Source organism: Galendromus occidentalis, unplaced genomic scaffold, assembly GCF_000255335.2.
Source record: "Galendromus occidentalis unplaced genomic scaffold, Mocc_1.1 scf7180000077460, whole genome shotgun sequence".
Lineage (NCBI taxonomy): Eukaryota > Metazoa > Arthropoda > Arachnida > Mesostigmata > Phytoseiidae > Galendromus > Galendromus occidentalis.
This window is the reverse complement of record NW_003805448.1, coordinates 323,435-337,869: the sequence shown is the minus strand read 5'-3', so window position 1 is coordinate 337,869 and position 14,435 is coordinate 323,435. Positions and strand designations below refer to the sequence as shown.

Here is a 14,435-nt window from a genome sequence, read left to right as displayed (position 1 = left end):
CTCCTAAGAAAGCTATCGGGCGTTGCCGTCATCATTGGTCTCTGTCTCTCTACTTATGAATCTCGCTGAAAATTGCTGTAGCCTTGAAGGGTATCGATTTTCCGGAGAACATATGGAATGAAAGCGGGGAAACGGGAAAGCAGGGACACGGGGAACAGAGGGGAGACGGGAGAGTAGGGAAACGGGAAAGTGGGGAAACGGGAAACAGGGAGAAACGGGAAACAGGGAGAAACGGGGAAAGAAACGGGAGAGCGGGGAAACGGGAGAGCGGGGAAACGGGAAAGCGGGACAGCAGGGAAAAAGAGGAGCGGGAAAGCAGGGAAACAGAGGAGCGGGAAAACGGGAAAGCAGGGGAACGGGAAATGAGGGGGACGGGAAACAAGGGAAACGGGGAACAAGGGAAACGGGGAACAAGGGGAACGGGGAACAAGGGAAACGGGGAACAAGGGAAACTGGGAACAAGGGAAACGGGAAAGTGGGGAAACGGGGAAGTGGGGAAAGCGGGGAAACGGGACGCGCTCCCAGAGCACGCGCGCCCAAAGCAAGCCCTTGCCGGAGCCAGCGCATGTGTAGCCCGAGCGACATAGCAGCTTTGGGTGGATTTGTGGAGATTGCGAGAGTCTTGAGAATTTCAAACTCACTGCCGAGTGGGTGGACATGAACTCGGCGTTTGTATGGAGGGCACTGCACAGCATCAAGAAGCTCAAGCAGCTCTGCTTGTCGCTTAGTGAGCTGCCGAGCAGTCTTTCACAGATGAAGCTGAACTTGCCGGGAATCCTGCCTCGACTCGAGGTGCTACACATCCACGGCTCGGCTGCGATGGACCTTTACATCGAGCCTACGCTTTACGAAATGATGGCTCGATCATTCAGCGGAACTTACATGGGCCCCGGATGCCCGATAATGGACCATATCCATCCCCACGACATGCACCAGACCTCTCTGTGAGAATAAAGATGCACCTACAAGAAAGTGTGATGAACGATAATACGCTGAGATTCCTTTCTGGCAGAGCATTTGGCGGTAAGATGCATGGGCAAGTATGAGAGAATCGAGATCGGGAGTGAAGTGTCCCCCTGTGAGATTGAAGGCAGTTATTGACCTTGCGTACGCGAGTTCCCAGATTGCTCTCACTCTGATCTTTCAGAACCTATCGAGCTTGCTGATGTATGCGGATATTATCGTCGGCGAGACGAAACGGATCGCTTCCTCGAACTCATGATTAAATACCTATAAAATCGAGTGGATCGATCCTTCGGGCACGACCTGCGTGACAAACAAAGATCTACCATCCACTCTTGAATGCTTTCCGAAGCATAAAAATGTCATCAAGAGTTCTTTTCTTGAGACTCGATCGATTCTCGCCGAGAAGGAGACGCAGTATACTTAAATCCCTCTCGGGCTGAACTGAGGTCGGAGGTACGGTTTTCAGAACCGCGTGACACATCTCCAGGAGATGACCGCGACCTGCACCCGCTCTGAAGAGCGCGAATTCCCTCCTCAGACTCTCCGCGCTACAGGTGTCGCTATCTCTGTCAGATTCTGGAGCCGATGGAGCGGCGGATATCGAATCCCATGAGAGCGTTTCCTGAAAAGTTCCATCTTCCAATCAGGTCGATGCCATCAGGTCGTATTGGATAGAGCAAAAAATTCCTGATCTGCGGAAGCTTACCGAAGATTTCGTAGCTCCACTGATACTGGCTACGGAGGCCTCTCTTCCGGCATCTACTATGTCCGCCAGAACTTCGAGTACCTCCTCATCGGATGGAGGCCTTCGCCCCATTGCTCGTTCTAACTTGATGTTGTAATCTGGATTTTCTAGTATCGCGAGCGTGGTCGACATCACAGTATAGCCGGTTTGAAAGGAGCCTGAGTCTTGGCTATGCTGTCCAGAGCAAGCGTGTCTCCAGCGCTGATCGGAGCGGATCCGCTCCTTCCTCGACTCGGGATTCTTAAAGAGTGTCTGTTCCCTCATCCGTTGGAGCTTCCAGGATGGCAACATCGAATGCCACAACATCTTCACCGTAGATGACTTTTCTCACGACCAAATCGAGACCAAGTGCAAAGCACTTCTGCGTTTTCATGCCCATGATCTCAACCGCTCTGAGAACATTGCTGGCACCGTCAGTCGCCGCCGCGACGATGTTCCTCCGGGAAAGACCCACACTGCCGAGTCTTCCAGTGATAAGCTCGCTCAGATACGTTCCGGTGGCTCGACTGTCTTCTCTAAGGAGTCCGAGTTTGACTTCGCGAGTATCACAGTCTCGTGATGGACGTTTATCGAGAGATAACGATCGCTTCCGATATATGTGGAAGTGGCTTCATCGAAGGAAATGAAAACCTTCTGACCTAAGAAGCAGCAGATTCCATATATGGAGTAATTAGGCGAGGTCATGCTTTTTTAAATCGGGATCACGGGTCTCGAACCTGTGGAACAAATATTCTGTAATGTCAGACGAAGCTGATCCCGAAGTTTCGACGCGTCTCCATTGCGATATTTCGTAGAGGTTGATCCTGATTTTGGAAGATGTAGATCACTGGGGTTAGACCGGCTGAAGAGTCTCCGGAGAGTGTCGGAGCTCACGACCTGATTCACGCTGATGTTTGACTCGCATATCAGCCTCAATGCTGATGGGAAAGTAAGCAACGGAAGCAAAGATCTCTAGACTTCGACAGACACAAGCAATAACACGTCTGATCCTGGTTATGACCAAGCATTAAGTGTTTCGTTATTCTTCATTAAACTAATACCCAATATATCAGCCAGGCTGCCTTTCTCTCTCAATACTCCCTCCGAAAGGCAACTTCTTTTTGACTTTCTCTTTCACGTCGGTATCCAGATTTCCTACATCTTTCAATGCGGTTATCCACTCTCTTCTCGCATGGGATTCAACAGCTTCCTTGTAGCAACTTGGATTCCTGGCTCGACTATCCGCCTCTACATCATTCACAAGAGCCCAATCTCCTGATGTCATCCAAGCAGGCTTTCTTCCAAGACGAGCTCCTCTTCGCAGACCGGAGGTCGCTGGTGCCACATCCAAATTGGCCGATACCCTCCTGGGACTTCATCTCCCTCCGATTCAGTACCCGGTACACTCACGACCGTTGTCTGACCGTCAAGATACTCAGACTGTTCCTCCCCGTCAGCCACCGGTGCGAGAACATCTTCTTTTGGACACAATGTCTCTTTCTTGATCCTCACGTCATGCAACTGCATCAACTTGGCCTTCGAGGGTTCCCAGATACGGTATCCATCTTTGTCATTCACGTATCCGACTATATGACCGGCAAGAGACTTCGCATCGAACTTCCTCCGAAGCTTCTTAGGGACGTGAACCTAGCAGGCCGATCCGAAAACTCGCAAGTGATCCAAGCTTTGCACTTTTTGTCCAGACCACAGCTCAATCGGAAACTCCTCTTTAAGAGACGACTTCCCGGTGCGATTCAGTATATAAGTCGCTTTACTGCAGGCTTCCGCCCACAACTCTTCTGGAAGTCCACTTGAATGGAGCATCGAGCGAGCAGCCTCGACAATCGTCCGATCCTCCCGTTCCGCTGCACCATTCTGCTCCGCCGAGTACGGGCACCCAATCAGATCATTAATACCTCGATTAGCCAGAATTTTGGCAACTGTCTGGTTGACGTACTCTCCGCCTGCATCCGATCGGAACTTCTTGACAACATGTCCGTGGGTCATGGCTATATTCAAGAACTGCTCCAAGACGTCCTTCACCTCGCTTTTCTCCATCACGAAAAACAAACGACGGAATCGACTGAAATCGTCCTTGAAACAAGCGAAGTACCGATAGCCACTTTTCGATACCACCTCCATGGGACCGCAGACATCAGCATGGATCAGCTCTCCAACTGACTTGGCGCCTTCCTGCCTTGGACGATACGGCAAGCGATGAGTCTTTCCAAGCGCACACCCCTCACAGAACTAATTTCCATCATCAGGAACGCTCAGGTTCATGCGTCTTAGGATCTCCTTGACATGACGCTTATTCTGATGCGCAAACCTTTCATGATAAGTTTGCAGGCTCAGCGTTTCCCCCGAAATCATGGCCCGATGAGCGACCTTCGGCTCTACCACAGACAGGTCCATTTCATACAGACCTCCAGATAGTTTTCCGCTCGCGTCGAGCGTGTCGCACTTCTTCCGAATGCTAACGCTTTCCTTGTCGATAACCGTAACCATTCCTCTTTCCCCTGCCGCGCGGACAGACAGAAGATGGGCGGTTGCGTCGGGAACGAAGAGGACATTATTCAGGGTAGCCACGACATCGTTATCCTGATTGTCGAATATCACCTCCACGAATCCCTCCCCGTGCGCGAGCATCGACACATCTTTCTTCCCGAGAGAAATTCTCTGTGGTTGTGCGAACTCAGTGTACGACAAGAAGAACCTCCGATTCCAAGTCAAGTGCCTTGAAGCGCCACTATCACAGTACCAGCGATCTGCTTTGATACCATCCACCACGGCCTTCACACATGGCAGCACTAGGAGCGAGGTTGAAGTATCCACCTTTGGATCCTCTGGACATTCGGCTGCCCAGTGGCCCAACTTTTTACATCGTCGGCATGGAAATTTCAACTTGAGCCTCTCCTTGTCCTTCCCATTCGACTTTTCTTTATCATTTGACTTCGACGTCTTCTTCGGCCGAGACGCATTCTGAGCTGCGAATTTTTCCTCCTTCTCTCGTGACGTGACAAGCGCAGTTTGGAACGCCTCGACGGAATCCAATCCTGTATCCCTCAGCTCCATGCCGGACAACTTCTCGATGAGCAAATTCACCGTTTGCTGTTTTTCCGGTATGGTGTCCCACAAATCTTTGAAGTGATTGTATTCTTTTCCAAGAGTTGACAGGATACGACCATTTAGGATCCTTTCGGACAGAATACTTTCCTTGTGCTTGGCAAGCTCGTCGTTCCGATCGGCGAACAATTTTTGCAGTTTTGCAACGTGGACATTCATGTCCTCGGAGTCCAAGCGTCTTGCCTGGAAGAAATTCTCGATCAGATTGTTCAGCCGAGCGGCGCTACTCCTTTCGAAGCGAGCGCAGAGTTTGCTCCAGATATCGTCGGCTTCTCCGCACGTGAGCACGAGATCAGACACTTGTTTGCTCAAGGCGACCCCAATGAGACTAGCGGCCCGAGCGCTTCCTTTCTTCCAGTACGACACGTATTCTTTCTCAACCTCAGTAGGTTTGTCCTTGTTCTCGAACGTAGGACGCATCTCATGACCATCTGTGACCCATTCCAGGCCATGAGAGCGAAGCAGCAGGCCCATCTGCCACCTCCAGTACGGCCAGTCATCGACGCCCTTCAGCTTTTCAATCTGTACCTTGAAATCTTTGTCAGCCATCACGATTCACGACTTTCGGATGATAGATGCCCAGTTAGAAGTATGCTGGGCCCATAACCTGATGGGAAAATGAGCAACAGGAGCAAAGATCTCTAGACTTCGACAGACACAAGCAATGACACGTCTGATCCTGGTTATGACCAAGCATTAAGTGTTTCGTTATTCTTCATTAAACTAATACCCAATATATCAGCCAGGCTGCCTTTCTCTCTCAATGAATGCGTCATTCCTCACACTGTGCTGACGATCAGTGAAAGAATCCAACTTGAGCTGTTCTTTTTTTTTTGCGGAGCCTCAGGGAGATACCGCAAATCCTCCAATAGCAGCCCCCTTCCAATGGAAGCCCCTCTCTAATAGAGGCCCCCCTGCCGGAGCTTTTGAGAAAATAAAAGCCCCCCTCCAATAGAAGACCCTCTCCAATAGAGGCTCCCCTCCGATAGTTTTTTGAAAAATAGAAGCCCGGTTCACTATTGGAGGATTTACGGTATTCGGGTGGTAGCTCCTCTTCTATTTTTTGTCCTCAAATGCTTCATCAACGCACCCGTCGATGTCCCATTCTGCATAACCTACGATTCGCGATGTCATGAAAGAAACGCGGATGTCAATCATGAGATCACGATAGGGAAGTAATGGAGGACATCTACCTGGATTGGTGAAGCGTCAGACGGGGCCCACGTCTTATGAGAGCCGTGATATTTATGCGGAGCCTACCCTGGAGCATTTCATGCATTTTCCGCTCTTGGAACTCTTCAAGATATGTTTCCAAACCCAGCTCTTCTGGTCCGTCCCAGCTCTTCTGACCCTGAAGTCCTCCATGATGAGGGATGCCCCGTCTAAATACGGGGAGAATGATGAAAATAGGGATACGGGCTCGTCCCGGCTGGAGGGCTGCAGTTTACTTCCGATGATATCAGGCTCTACAAACTTTTTCGCGGGGAACAGTCAAGATCACGAACTGTGGAAAAAGAACGCTAGCGCTAGAAGTATGAACAGTTGTCTCTCAGCTAATCGACCGAATCCCGGTCGCAAGTCGCAGCGGAGTCCGACGTGCAAAGCAGTCATGTCGGCGGGAAATGAGAGAGGGATCAAGCCCTCAGTTTGGAGACGAGAGGTTCCGAACCGAAATGGAGAATTCGTGACTCGCGTTACCTGCTTCCTCCATTGGAGAATCTGGATTTATGCTCGCTTCCTCCATTGGAGAATCTGGATTTATGCTCGTTCTCCTCTCGACTACTATGTACAATGATTTTTCCCTACATTCGAGGAAGAATCCGTGCGGGTCTTGCGGATCCGGATCCGTAAAAATCATGCAGATCTTGCGGATCCGATCCGCTAGAGGGCCTACCGATTACCCTTCCCTTTGGGTATGATCGTCATGAGGCATGAGCTCCAGGTGCTCGGGATCAGTCCGTTCAGCAGGCATGCATTCATCAAATTCGTGATTTGGGGAATGATGGCGCCTTTCTGCTGGGGGTGCGCATCGAGAACGCCATCCGGCCCTGGCGCTCTTCGTTTCGGAAGCCTCGGAATCGCCTCAAACACCTCCCGCGTTGTCCACGGGGCATTCAGAACGGATTGCTACAAATATGCTCTCTTGCGCTCGCCTATCGTAGCTTCCGGATGTGCTCGCTTCGCTCGTCCGGGGAACTAACCCAACCCGACTCAATATCGAGGTACTGCTTCGATCGGCGCCTAAATGGATAGGCTTCGCACTAGTGTAGCACCCCTCCCCGAGAAATCTATCTATCTATATGTATAAAAACGTATGTCTGTCTGTTTGTATGTCCGGGGTACCCTATAGACTCGAAAACGGCTGAACCGATCGTCGTGAAAATTTAGGAGCGTGTTCTGAGCGATCCAGCGGTGGTTATAGGGGGGTCAGTTCTCCGATGCGATGAGTCCTTCTACCTTAAAAAAATTATTTGAGTGCTCCACCCACGAAAATACGAAAACTCGGAAAAAACTTGAAAAATCGGAAATTCGCAAAATTCACAAACGCCTGAACCGATCGCCGCAAAAATTCAGGGGTGGGTTCTCGGGAGCTTCAGGAGGGTCATATGAGGGTCGTCGTTCTCATGTGATGGGTCCTTCCACCATGAAAAAATTATTTGAGTGGTTCTCTCACCAAGAATCGAAGATTTCATCAAGGGAAGGACGGGAATTCTCAGGATTTCTTATCGGCCGGAACGATCACCATGAGAAGGTGGATTCTCGGGAGCTCCTAAGAAAGCTATCGGGCGTTGCCGTCATCATTGGTCTCTGTCTCTCTACTTATGAATCTCCCTGGAAATTGCTGTAGCCGTGAAGGGTGTAGATTTTCCGGAGAACATATGGAATAAAAGCGGGGGTACGGGAAAGTGGGGAAACGGGAAAGTGGGGAAACGGGGAAGCGGGGAAACGGGGAAGCGGGGCAGAGGGAAAGCGGGGCAACGGGAAAGCGGGGAAGCGAGGAAACGGGAAAGCGGGGAAACGGGACGCGCACCCAGAGCACGCGCGACCAAAGCAAGCCCACCCGGAGCCAGCGCATGTGTAGCCTAGCGATACCGAGTCGCCGTGAAGCGGTGACCGGGAGCACTAGTCTTTCATAATTTCTTGTTTCAGGAACAATGGAACTCAATTACGCTCTAACTAGACATCCGCCTGGCACAGCCAGAGGAATGTTTCCTGACTCGAAATACCGTATTGAGCATCGCTTGAGTAGCCGCTCAATACAGAGGAAGCGCTTCGTTCTGAGCCCATTCGTAAGAAGTTCATTATGCGGCTTCGGCACAGGGCATAATCCGCTAGGGCATCGGTAGACTAGCGATGGCAAAGGATATTTTTCTCCTGAAAAAGAGCAATGTCCGCGCGGGAACTTGACGATTCGGCGCCGGACCACTCGCCTCGGATTACTCGGCGCGAGGGATGATTCGGCACCGAACTATTCGGTGCGAGGGATAGTTCGACGCCGAACCTCCGAAGGACATGCTGGGAGAATGATCACGAATGTCTGTTCGTGTGGTTCGCGCTAGCCGCATCGCCGTGCGGATATGTCTGCTCTAGTTCTCGGATCGCATCGAAGAGGGCAAAGAGAGAAAATGGCTCAAACTAACAGGTGATCTGGATTCGCGCCAATCCTCTCTCGATCCGAGTGTAGCGAGGCGAATATTCGCTCCTTTTCACTGGATCCTTCTCGATTCTCAAGCGGAATTGGAATTCCGCAGCGAGGGATGAGAGTACTATACGTATCCCAAGAGAATGATGAATGCCCAGTTTCCCACAAGGAAGAGCCTGATTCTCGGCCCAATGACACATCTTACTTCCTCGAGGGGTCGGTGACCAATGGGATACACTCCAGACTTCCGATCATACGAATCTTCGGCGGCAGATGGTGAAAGGCGAAAAGTATCCTGATTGTCCCTCTCCTTCCCTCAATCCAGGAAAAGGGTTTGAGGAGCTCTCGCGGTTACGTGAATAGCTTTCCGCCAGTCTTCCGAAAGTCCACAGGTGAGCATGGCTATGCTTGTTCTTCCTCAAAATCTGATATTCAGCTTCGTACCCCCGACAATTCATTGGTGGCCGTGCAGCCGGAATGCTGATGTGACGGAGCTCAAGCAATGCCCCGGAATAATTCGAAGCTCAACCCTCTTCCGCTTCACGGGATTTGGAGAATCGCCCGGTCTTGGGATCTAGTGCCCACAGCCCGGAGACAGCTGTCGAAGCTTGATCGAGAAATGTCTGATTCAAGACCCCGAAACCTTTCGAAATGAAATGGAGTCATTCTCTGTTGACTCATTCGCGTCTTTGGGCTTCGACGGAGCGTTAGAGACCTCTGACATTCCGTCGAATCTGATAATGTGCGCCATGGAGTGATCGAATGAAGAATTATTAGCGAATCATCTGTATTTGTCGAGTACTCCGAGACTACAAGTGGTCGGGTATCCTGATCACATCCTAGTGTGTGTTCGCGTCAAAAAAACCTCGAAGCGGTGGCATGGAGCCGTACCGTTTTTCTCTGTTCTGCTCGGGGAAGATCACATTCGACCTGAGCTCGAAGTAATTTTATTCCATAGACTGCAATTCCGCGCCCCCTCAATGACTCAAAGTCTCTTCAGGGGAATCGCTGTCGGTTTATCCACCACCATGGGGAGGGTCCGGATGGTCGAGAAACTCAAATGCTACGCAATCCAGATAGCCGTGGGTTCGTACTTAGTCCTGGTTTTTATTCACCCGCTGCTCGTATGGTACCTGTGGGGAATCTGGTGGCTGCGACCGATCTACGTAAGTTCACATGAAACTCATGATGGTTAATGGTAATGACTGCCTGGCGATGGAGAACCGAATCCTGGATGAAGCTTCAGCGAGAGCTCTCCCCCTTTTCCACCGGAAGATAATGCTTGCGCCGGCAACGCTGGAAGCACTGTTTTTGTACGCGTTTTTTGGGAGTTGCGCGGCCTTCTGTTTCATCACCGGAGAGAGGTGTTCAGAGACCGTCAGGAGGATCTTCAGGAAAGCCCTGTTCTACACCACTTATGTCTTCTTCTCGTTCCTGCACGGTGAGTCGAGGGCTTGGTGATCGGTGGGACCAAGTCAATCCCGCCGATCTCGTGAAAGGACCATTGGAATGCTACAGAAGGTCGTGGAGATTTCTTCACTTCGCTTCAGGGATCGAACTACACGGATTCGAGAATCTGCCGGAGGACCAGGGTGCCTTCGTGGTTGTCTTTCATGGGCCCGTCATCCCCACCGACATATTATTTTTAGCGGCTAACGTCAATCTGAAAAAAGGACGTTTGCTCCGCGGCTGCGTGGACAGAAATTTGCATAGCGTGCGCTTCTTCAAACGATCCCTCGAGGTGAGGAAGTTCAGATCTCATGCCGTCCGGGCTCGCCATGGACAACGGCACGAATGTTCCTGAATCATCCATCAAATTCCGCTGGTACGGTTTCAGCTGCTGGGCTGGAACAGTGACCAAGAGGAGGTCAAAAAATCTCTTAGAGACGGCAATTGGACTTGTGTGGCCCCAGGAGGCGCTTATGAGAGCATGTTCAGCAAGAATTACAAGTGAGCAGATCCCTGATAATCATGACCATCAATATCTCGTAGGCCGATGCGAGACTCGCTTATTTTTCGATCGATTCCGATTTATAGGGTGGAATGGCAATCACGTTGCGGTTTCGCGAGAGTAGCCAAAGAGACAGGAGTCCCGATCGTCCCGATGTTCACAGCGAACATTCAACATTCGATGCCCCTTTACGAGTTTAATAAATCAGGTGCTCCTTCTTCTTCCTCTGGATCGGATTGACCGCCCTCCTTGAGGCGGAGAGGGTGAAGAACAGCGGAGCATTCGACGAGGGCTCCTTGCGCTCCACAGCATTCGAAGGAATGAACTTCCCAATTCATTCAACAGCAAGGTTCATCCGTCGTAACACAGAGATGATATTGCTCCGTTACAGAAACCGTTAAGAAATGGTACGCTGCCACGAGAATTCCGCTCAGCATACCCATGGCATACTTCCCTGTGAAACTGCGAACGTATTTGGGCAAGCCACTGTACTGCGAACCCGATGAGGAGCCGGAGAGTTTCGCACTGAGGGTGAGACCGGAGCATGGTCGACGGCCGCTTTTGCTTTCGAGAGGAATTGGGTTCACGGCTCCGAAATCCATCATGATACGATTATTATTGAAGTTCAACCTTTCAGTGTAAGAAGGCCATCGAGGACTTACGGGACGAGCACCAACCACCACAGCAAACCTTTTGGAGTGCAGTTCGCGAAAGATTTTCATAGCCCTTGGCAGCTACTTGTCAAGACTAAAATAAAGACTCGCATCTGGAGCCGGATGCCTAGGAAGCGTCGGCGTATCTTTCCGGTGTGTCGTGGAACCTCTTTCAGCTTGATCCTCGGAAGACTATTGATCGTCGGTATTGAGTGATGACTAGGGCACGGATTTTCATGCATTAAGACATGCGTCTATGCATGCAGAATATGCGGATAAATATGAGGATTAACATGCAGAAATGAGCGGAACGTATGCGGAAATAGGCGGGAACATGCAGAAATATGCGAATGCATTCGAAAATAAGCGGGAAAACGCAGAAATATGCGAATATATGCAGACATATGCGAACATATGCAGAAATATGCGAAACTATGCGCGAGTTTACTGAATGCATGCAGTATGCATATGTATACCGTAGTGTCCGAGAAACACGCAGAAGGGGAAACGGTCGCGCGGATGAACGCTGCGACAAGGAAAATACCGCATCTCTTCGAGAGGGGCACTCATACGTGCTCGGGTATCCCTCCAGAGCTTTGGATCATAATATGTTGATGGAGAGCCCCGGAAGGGCGCTATCCATGAGGACCGACGGGTGGTCGAGTGGTTAGCGCGTTTGTCGCTTCTCGTGCAAACGTGCATAGCCGCAACGACGCCGCTCGCGCGGGAGGCGGTGTGGGGGTCCGAACCCTGGCGCCGGGAAAATATGCCGGTACTCGGCCTTGATCCTCCTCGGTACATTTGCTCTATGGATCCGTCCTCGGAAGCAATGTGAATAACAGTACTTGGGACGTTAAACCTTGGCTGTGTGGTCCAGCCCGAAAAAGTTTTATCCATCAGTCAGGCACCTCACTGAGTGTACAGAGAAGAACGGGAATGCCTTTTTTGTGGGAAGAAAATGGAATCGGCACGCTGCATGTCCAGATGAGTTTTCGGTGATGGCACTCTCAAGAGGCATCGCGATGATTCGGGGAGACAGGAGAGCTCTTTCAGACCGAGAAATTACTAGATAGAAATCAAGGGATTCGGAATCAGACTCTGGAGGTTTCAGAAGAGTTCTGAGCGAGGCTAGAATATGCGCAAGATAAAGGGGCCCAGAAGCGAATGTGACGAACTCTTGTATCTGACGAGATCGACATTTCGCTTGTTGTTCAGCCGAAGCGAGTGAGCTGCCCGTCCGAGGTCCAAGCATGAGCAACTTCAATCTCAATCCAGGCTCCCCGGCCATCCTCATCTTGCGATTTCCTATAGATCTTGTGAAGTTTGTCCCGTTTCCTCATTGATCGAACCAGACCGGGGGTGACCCAGTCCTTCATTGGGGCGAAGCGTCGACTGTCCCTGGTCAGTGATGTACGTAGTAAGATCTCGCAATGCACATGAGCTCATATGGAGAGGCAGTGATGACTTGCCGAGTACCGAGAAGGATCGATCGCTTCTCTGAGGGTTCTCATCTAGGTAATGCCGCAAAAACGGGACGATACTCTACATTGAACCCAGGAATTAGGGAATAGAAATCGTGTATTTGAAGGAGACATCGAATCATGACTCTCTATTACAAGCTATTACGACATACTCTCTCAAATAGGCCGCCGTCAGTCCATTCCTGTTCTCCCGGCGAATATTCTTCAAGATCGAAAAGCTTCTCTCGACGTCACACGAGACGATAGGCGCGAATTTGAAACTCGTGAATTGTGCAACACTGTACTCTAAATCACTCGGGAGCTCCCCACCCGATGAAGAACCGTCGAGCAAACTTCGGATCTCTCGCAGCGTTTGCAAGCCGACATTGCGTGCCAGGACGGCTTCGAATTTTTCTTTAACCGGGAACAATTTTTGACGTCTCGTGAAGTTAATCGTTGATCCGAAATCCTCAAGATGTTTTAAGGATTCCCGGAGAGATGCGCCGCTAGCCTCAAGCAAGGTGATCGTCTGGGAGAGTGTTCAAGCTCGATGATATCAGACCAAATCGTTCCGGATAGATTCTAGTCCGAACAAGTGTTGAGCTTCGCCGATCGCCGTCGAGTCTTCGGAATCTAAGTGTGACCTGACGAAGTTTTTCAGCGGTTCGAAGTGTTCGCCGTAGTACAGGGCCGCATTTATCCAGGTCCCCCAACGTGTCACTACGGGTTGCGGCGGGAGGGGAATGCCGCCCAGCATACTACGGAAAGCTTCCACACGCAACGGAGCCTTTAGAAAAATTTTCTTCACCGATGCAATCAATCGGTCGACATTGGGAAAAATTTTCCTTGCTTGCTCCGCGACTCGGTGTAATGCGTGCGCGACGCATGTGACATGAATCATGTTAGGAAAAAACACCTTGAGGCTCTTCCCGGCTGCGATCATGTACGGAGCTGCATCGCTTACGAACAGTAGGACTTTCTCGTGTCGCACCTCATTCTGCCAGAGTTTCTCCACGCTTTTGTAGAAGACTGTCGCTACGGTGTGCGCGTTGGTTCTCTCCACAATTTCACAATTCATGATATACGGGCGGCCGGGCGCGTTGTTGTTGAGGGCTCCAATGATGACATGGGCTACGCTCCTACCCATGAAATCAGTTGTTTCGTCGATAGAAATCCAGATCGCGGATTCGCCAATGCTCTCTCGAATTTCCGCCATTTTCTGCTCGTAGATTTCGTGAACATAGAACTTACGAAGAGTCGACTCGTTCGGGATTATTCTAGTCGTGTAAGTCTCCAAGAAGTTCTTGAGAGTCGGATTCTCCAGCTTGTAAACGGGTATATCCGCGGCCAGCAACGCCCTGCACAAATCCAGCGGGAAGGGCGCTACATCAGACATGCACGTAGCAGCCTGTAGTCTAGCCTCTTCTTCCTGTCTTTTCCGCAAGCGTTCGAGAGCTTTCTGATGCGAGCTCGTCCCGATATGCTGGCTCAAATTGAAGCGCCGGGCGCCTGGGAAAGGCTTGGAACAGGCTTTGCAGATGACTGCCGTCTCATTGCACGAAAACACGTCTTCTCCGAACTCGCTGACTAGTTCGGGAAATTCTTTCTTGGTTCTTGGCATACTTAGAGATGGAACCGAGCGCAGTACGAAGAGAAGACTGACGGCACCAAGAGTGTTCTCGCAAGTGATCATTGACTGATCTGCGCTGCTCCCCGAATGTTGCGATGTGGGAGGTGAACACATATGATGAGACTGGGCTCAGAGCTCAGTCTCACAATTAGAGCTTTTTGTCGATCTAGATGTTTCGAGAATGCACCGTCGAGTCAAGATGCAAGAAATCGTCACCATGGCTCGGAATAATTCGAATCCTTCGATCCCTTCAGAATCTTCCTGAAGCATGCGGATTAATGC

General features: G+C 50.7%; 3 protein-coding genes across 3 annotated transcripts; 1 reads left to right on the top strand and 2 right to left on the bottom strand.

Annotated features, from left to right (window-relative positions):
* Positions 1-3,940: 3,940 nt before the first annotated feature.
* On the bottom strand, positions 3,941-5,365 carry LOC108864357 (uncharacterized). The gene has a single exon (XM_018639833.1). The coding sequence runs from the start codon at positions 5,363-5,365 to the stop codon at positions 3,941-3,943; it is 1,425 nt and encodes a 474-aa protein (XP_018495349.1).
* A 4,450-nt stretch (positions 5,366-9,815) lies between these two features.
* LOC100906706 (transmembrane protein 68) lies at positions 9,816-11,193 on the top strand. Its single transcript, XM_003744100.1, has 5 exons — positions 9,816-10,200; positions 10,297-10,409; positions 10,497-10,618; positions 10,802-10,941; positions 11,048-11,193. The coding sequence occupies exons 1-5, from the start codon at positions 9,877-9,879 to the stop codon at positions 11,132-11,134; spliced, it is 786 nt and encodes a 261-aa protein (XP_003744148.1). The 5' UTR covers positions 9,816-9,876; the 3' UTR covers positions 11,135-11,193.
* A 1,886-nt stretch (positions 11,194-13,079) lies between these two features.
* LOC100902024 (uncharacterized) lies at positions 13,080-14,144 on the bottom strand. Its single transcript, XM_003744153.1, has one exon. It carries the CDS (start codon positions 14,142-14,144, stop codon positions 13,080-13,082), a length of 1,065 nt encoding a protein of 354 aa, XP_003744201.1.
* Positions 14,145-14,435: the final 291 nt, after the last annotated feature.